The sequence below is a fragment of the Microtus ochrogaster genome, chromosome 8, assembly GCF_000317375.1.
Source record: "Microtus ochrogaster isolate Prairie Vole_2 chromosome 8, MicOch1.0, whole genome shotgun sequence".
NCBI lineage: Eukaryota > Metazoa > Chordata > Mammalia > Rodentia > Cricetidae > Microtus > Microtus ochrogaster.
The window spans coordinates 74,826,942-74,833,926 of record NC_022015.1 but is presented as its reverse complement, the minus strand read 5'-3'; the positions used below and the strand labels follow the sequence as shown (position 1 = coordinate 74,833,926).

The 6,985-nt window shown below is 45.1% G+C and overlaps 1 protein-coding gene across 1 annotated transcript in view; it reads right to left on the bottom strand.

The window, feature by feature from the left end:
* Pdcd11 (programmed cell death 11) overlaps positions 1–6,985 on the bottom strand; it is a 44,999-nt gene that overhangs the window by 4,197 nt on the left and 33,817 nt on the right. Inside the window, exons 26-30 of the mRNA XM_005352434.3 lie at positions 3,279–3,335; positions 2,625–2,747; positions 1,400–1,522; positions 755–1,052; positions 525–641 (exon numbers count right to left, since the gene is read on the bottom strand). Coding sequence (XP_005352491.1) covers positions 525–641; positions 755–1,052; positions 1,400–1,522; positions 2,625–2,747; positions 3,279–3,335 — 718 coding nt within the window. The remainder of the gene's footprint in view (positions 1–524; positions 642–754; positions 1,053–1,399; positions 1,523–2,624; positions 2,748–3,278; positions 3,336–6,985) is intronic.

Here is a 6,985-nt window from a genome sequence, read left to right as displayed (position 1 = left end):
GTAGCTTTTTGGAGCCTGTCCTGGAACTAGCTCTTGTAGACCAGGCTGGAGTTGAACTCACAGAGATCCGCCTGCCTCTGCCTCCCAAGTGCTGGGATTAAAGGCGTGTGCCACCACCGCCCGGCAACAATGACTTGGCGACAATGACTTTGTAAGATGCAAACACACGCATGCTCCCAGTAGTAGGTCTGGGACAGAAATGCTGATGGCAGAAGTACTGACTGACAAAAGTGAAGGAGCCCTGCCCCATGGCTGAGACTCCCACAGCCTCTCTGTTCAAGCAGCACCTGTGAGGAGCCTGGGCTCCATCTGCCCACCTCTCTCATTCAGCTCTTGATAAACATGTTATTAATGTTTACAGACCCAGTCAAGGAGCTAGACTGGCTGAGGCAGCTAGCCATCAGCCACTGCCTTACAGAAAATGAGGTAATGAGGATGGGGCTGCCACAGCAGAGTTCTTTAGGGAGAACACAAGGAGCTCCTCCCCCTAGAAGTCTTTTCCTCCATTTGGTGGTGACCCTTACCCTGAGCAACACCCCCAGCTGCTCCATCTCATCTTCTCCCTCCCGGTAATAGACTTCCACACCACTGTCGTCTTCTTCTGGTGCCCCAGACTGCTTCGGTCTCTTGCTCACTCTTTCCTGAAATGGTGGGGGTGTAGGAAGAGAAGTTTTCTCTTCGCCCTCATGGTGCTCTCACTCTGAGAGAAGGCTGGGAGGCGGGCGAGCGAGGCTAACCCTCCCCGAGCACCCACCAGTTCACTCGCAGGCTCCTGGCGCTCCCGCTTGCCCTGCCTGCTCCTCTGTGACTTCTGGGGCTCTTTCTTCTCCTGGCTGAACATCTCCGTTTCCTCCTGCCCCTTCTGATTCTTCTCTTTCCTTTTTTGGCTCTTTTGCTCTTTCTCTTCTCCTTTTAGGGCTCTCTCCTCAGCCCCTTCTTTCCTCTCCTTTTGGTTCAGAAGTGGTGGTTCTGGGGAGGCAGAAAACACGTCCGGCTTCCCAGTGTCGCTGGGAAGGAGTGACAGCTTTACCTGGCTCTTCTCGGGGTTCACGCTAATGCAGGAAGAGAATAAGGGCAGGAAGTAAGGACAGAAGGTGACTGGCACCGCAGGCTGTCCAGTCAGAGCTGGCTCTGCCCACCTGCCCTGGGATGCTCAGCATCTCAGGGAGGATTTACACATTTCATCATCTAGGATGGACCTGCTTCAGCACCAACAACAGAGGCCATGTCTACTCCAGGGCTAAGGCTGGAGCTGACATCAAAGGGTTTTCACTCCTTGAGTACCCATGCCCTCATGCTCTGAGTTTACTTCAGAATCTCTTCCCAAGGCTCCCAGAGAAGGGGTCTAATTCATACCAAACAAAGAGGGACAGAAGGAACAGGGAGAGACAACACCTACCGTAGGATCTTGGCAGTGACCAGCTTTCCCTTGGGGAGGTAATGGTCATAAAGCTCTTTCCTGGGCGGGCTACACTGAGACACATGTGAGTACTGGGCCAAACCCACAACTGAAGGCCCAAGGCTGAAAGAGAGACAGACAAGAGAGTCCTGTAGGTACAAACACAACACAGTCCCAACCACAACCAGTGCCTCCACTTTGACAGGATATATGAGACATTGGTTCATGGCATCCAGGACGATAAAGTCGGATTTAGAAACTGGAACAAATTATCATGTATAATGATGAATTCAGATTTTGTTTGTGGTACTGAAAATCCATCCCAGGGAAGCTAGGCAACGGCCCCCATCACTGAGCTATGTAGTCCTAGCTGGCCTTGAATTTGCTATATAGGCCAGGCTAACCCTGAACTCAGAGATCCTCCTGCCTCTGCTGCACCACCACATCCACTATATCCACTACAGCACCATGTCTAAATTACAAACCGCTAAACAGACAGAAGAGAGGAGACAGCAGGGAATGTGCTGTGTTTAGGAACATGATGTGACCACATTAAGAACCATGAGGCTGGGTGGTGGTGGTGCATACCTTTAATCCCAGCACCCAGGAGGCAGAGGTAGGTGAATCTCTGAGTTCAAAGCCAGCCTGGTCTATATGGTATCCTATATACAGGACAGTCTCATAGCAAGACCTTGCCCCCAAAATAAAAAGATAAACAAATAAATAAAAACAACAGCACAACAAAGAATCATGATCAAACATTAAAATCAGGAAATCTGGAACCTAAAACTGGAAATATCATTCTTTTTCTAAAACACCAAACAAGAAATAACTCAAAACTAAAAAAAAGTATTTAAAAGTTTTGGGTCTGCAGAGATGGCTCCATGTTTAAGAGCACTTGCTGCTGCTCTTCCAGGACCCAGGTTTGGCTCCTAGCACCGGTATGGTGGCTCATAGCCATCTGTAACAACAGTTCCATGGGATCTGATACCCTCTTCTGACTTCTGCACACATCAGGGCACCAGGAATACACATTACACATACATGCATACATACAGACAAAACATTCATATACATAAGATAAAAAATAAGCATTTTTGGAATTTTACAAGCTGATAATATACAAGATTTCTTCTACATTCTTATCAAAGATCCCTGGTGGAGGAGGCAGCATGCTCAAGACCAAGCGAGCAGCCCACAGAAGTGGTCTCCGGATATTACTCACCTTACGAGCACACCATCTGACAGGACAGTTTTCACATAGCCCCTCAGAAGCTGCCCTTCCTTGACATCCTGGATGGAGTTAATCTCTGGATCTTCAATTTTACTTTTTGCTTCTCTGTTAGCCCTAAAGGAATACAAGGCTTACATAGACATCCCTTTAACCAGTGATGCTCCCCAGTACACCTGCAGTAATCACCTGTGTATGACTGCCTCTGCACCTAAAAGACTACAGTCTACAGAGCCCAGCCTGCTCACTCCCGCAGACCTGCCGGGCCAGGGCTATGTGTCTGACAGCTGGCTATGCAGAAACAAGCCAGAGAGAGGCCTGTTTAAAGCCTGACGTTGGCACACCTATTTCTAGTGATGGAATAAATGGATCACTGGCCAGTCCCTTCTACCCCATACTTATCCCAACAATGAACTTTGGAACCAGACACCTCCCCTCCCTGGCACCATCTTGTTACCTTAGACTCCCACATGTAGGTAAGTGAACCATTTCTTATGAGACAAGAGCCAGGCTCTTCTAGCAACCCGAATCCCACCCGACCCTTGGGCAGAAAAGGCAGAAGCTCGGAGTTCTGTCACAGGAAATGCAATCCATACTGAGTCTTCTGGGTCGTTCTTTCTCCCTTCCCACCCCAACACCAACACTTACCTGGACGATCGTAATGACAAAGCCAACACACTGTGTTCTGTGGACAGAACATAACATCTGGAATGGGCAAAAGAAGGACACACTCAACCATCAATATTCTGGAGATACTCCAGAATATTTATATTTAAATTAAATCTTTAATAATTCTGGGTTTTTTTGGTCAGGTTGGTAAGACACAGGATACTCTCACAGTGTATTCTCAGCTTCTGGTATCTTCAACTTACAAGTTTACTGGCAGAAACATACGTTGACAGATATCTGTACTTAAAAGATGAGACCAACTCCAAATTCTTTTGTTTTTCTGAACCGGTTTTTGTGTAGCTCTGACTGTCCTGGAACTAACTCTGTAGACCACGCTGGCCTTGAACTCAAGAGATTCGCCTGCCTCTGCCTCCCAAGTAAGTATGTGCACCACCACCGCCCAGCTCCCACATTAATTCTTAACTATGATTTCCAAGAGACAGCAAGACCACAAAAAAACATGGCCAAGGGACTACTGAGTGAAGCTGCAAACAGCAGAGCAGCCATGCAGCAGTCAGGTCTGGGCAGAGCAAGACTCTTAAGAGAGAAGCGGGCTTGGTCCCAAGCAGCTCAGGTAAAACTGACTCATGGCCTTTATCACAAAGTAGAAACAGAAGGAGAGGTGGAAAAGATCATGGCCACAACACATGCAAAGGTTCCCACAGCAGATGTCTGCTTTTTGAATTTGGAAGGAGCCTTCAGACACTACCCTGAGGCAAATGATTGCCTACCCACGTCTGACAGATGAAGGGAATTCTAATTGCATGCTACTCACAGGTCTGGCTATCATAAAAAGTATTCAAAATGACCATGTTGCTAAAACCACACCCTCATTTTGTAAGCTTCAAGAGACAAGCCAGAGACGATCATGTGTCTCTCAGGGACTCGTCACAGATTGGTTTCTTCTGCCAGGCTCTGGGTACTTTTGTTCTGTTTACAAGTAGTTGACAACTTAGGCGTATGTCGGTAGCTGGGACATTTGGATGGGAGTGGGCCATGACTGCTCTCTAGTCTCTGCCTCCCAAAGGTATGCACTCTACCATGAGCTGACTCTGCCTTGGCTTGGAGTAGAATACAGACCTTGAAATCTGGCTCTTCAAGGCTACAAAAATGGTCTTGAAACAGAGTGGGGGCTTTGTGGAGTATGTTGTACTCCTAGTACTTGGAAGGCCTCTAAGAAGATCACAAGACTGAGGCCAGCCCAGACTATACAGAAAGACCCCGTGTCTCAGCTCAAAAATACATAACCAACGGAAATTCCCAGACAGGTTTGTCTGTGGGCATATGAAACAGTTTATAAAGTCCCCACCCCCAAAAAACACATACAGATGATTTTTTTATTAAAAATATGAATATTTCAAATATAAATGAGCAATTGACTTGGAAAACAAGAAAAAACATAAAAGAGACAATATAAGAAACACAAATTAACAGGCTAGAGATGGCTCAGCGGTAAGAGTACTGGCTATTCTTACAGAGAACCCAGGTTTGGTTCCTAGCACCCATATGGCAATTCCTAACTGGGTATAACTCCAGTTCCAAATTCAATGCCCTCTTCTGGCCTCCACAGGCACTGCATGCACATGGTGATTTACATATACACATAAAATATTTTTTAAAGTCTACTTAAGAAATGTAAATTAAAATAAAAGATCTAAAACAAAAAGAGTATCTATCTAATCTGGAGGAAGTGGAGGAAGGAAATGGGAGTAGAGGAGGGAGAGGAAATTGCAGTTGGGATGCAAAATAACTAAATAAGTTTAATTAAAAAAAAAAAAGAATACCTAGTCCGGGCTGGATAAAAGGCTCAGTGGTTAAAATTACTGGCTACTCTGTCAGAGAACCTGGGTTCAATTCCTAGCACTCACACACATAGTGGAACTCCAGTTCCAGGGAAACTAATATCCTCTTGTGGCTGCTATGGACACCAAGCATGCATATGGCACACATACACATAGGCCTCATACATATAAAACAAAACAAATAAACCAATCCAGTCTTATAACTGGGAACTACCACCTAGGACGCAAAGGGAAGCAGTCACATGTGTGACTGTTAGGTAGGGTAAGCAAAGGGCAACTCTGCAGACTGCACCGTCAACTGGTCCATGAAATCTACTGCAATTGTATCTCAGAGTTGTACTGTCATCCAAACGTGTAAGACAGGCACTTCAGCATAAGTCTAGATAACAGTAGGGTAATACAAATAAATACTAAAAATAAGGTGAAAGAACAAGGTATCAGCATGAAAAAGAAATTCATAATAAACTGCTCTGAGAAAAAAGCAAGTTGCAAATAATATATAAAATGAATTCTATTACTAAATGAAGTAAAATTATACCCACATATGTGTTTAAGTGGAAAGATTAGAGGTCAAAATATATGGCAAAAGCAGGAGGAGGGAGAAACAGGAACTTATACTATTTTTATATTTGAGGCTTTCTTTCTAGTAAAAAAACTCAGGTTTCAGCTTAGATGTTCATCAATAGGATGTAATGAATAAAGAAAATGTTACAAATTCACGGAGTATAATCTTGCTTGATTATAAAGAATAAAATTACATCATTTGTAGGTAAGTGGGTAAAACTGGAGTTTATCATGATAAACCAGACTCAGAAAGACAGGGTCACAACAGTTCCTTCACGTGTACAACAAACACAAGCACACATGCACGCAACATGAAAAGGAAGAGACTATGGGGGTAGGAAGAGGAAAATGATAGTTGGAGAGATGGATGGGGATAATGAGCACCAGCTGCTCTTCAGAGTTCCTGGTTTAATTCCCAGCATCTACAAGGCAGCTCACAATCTCAGAGTTCCTGGTTTAATTCCCAGCATCTACAAGGCAGCTCACAATCACCTATAATTCCAGTTACAGGGGATCTAATGTCTTTTTCTCTCTGTGGGCACCAGGCACACGTGGTTCACAGAATACATGCAGGAAAAACACCCATTCACATAAGATAAACAAATAATGTAAGCCAAATAAATAAATAGAAGAGCAAAAGAGGGTAATGGGAGAGGGGAGATGGGGCTAAATATATTTTCTTATATGCAGAACTGAGATTTAACTGCACCCCCCCAATAACATGGAAGCGGACCAGCCAAGGAGGAGAGATGGAGAAAGGTACTAGGAAGGATGAGTCTCAGCAAGGTACAATGATCTTATGCGTGAAATGCCATAATGATACCCATTATTTTGTATGCTAATGAAGTTCAAACTAATCATACTCTCAGCTGCTCTCTAGTTCGTGCTACTCCTAACTCTTGGGGCTCCAGTTCAAGGAGAGAGGTCTCTATGCCATGGCTGCTGTAAAGCTGACTGCTGGCAAATGCACACACAAGACAACTAGCTTCTAAAGGTGCTTGTAAGAGTGTGCAGTCTCTATTGGCCTAGAGAGGAGACCACAGCATCACAAAACAATAGACAGGCTATGTGAGGTTAGACACTACCTGAAGTCCACTTAATTTCTTTATTCACAGACTCCTCTGGCAGAGCTGGCAGGAAAACTGCTCAGGACATCTAAATAGCTGTGCTCCCAGGGCACAGCTGCGGGCGCTGTGAGGGGGCAGGTGAGGCCTACCTGATGGGCCTTCTGAAGATGGCACCTTGTGCACCATCCACACAGAACACATGATAATATGTCAAAAGATACCTAGTTAGCACTTTGCATGCTTGAGGGACATG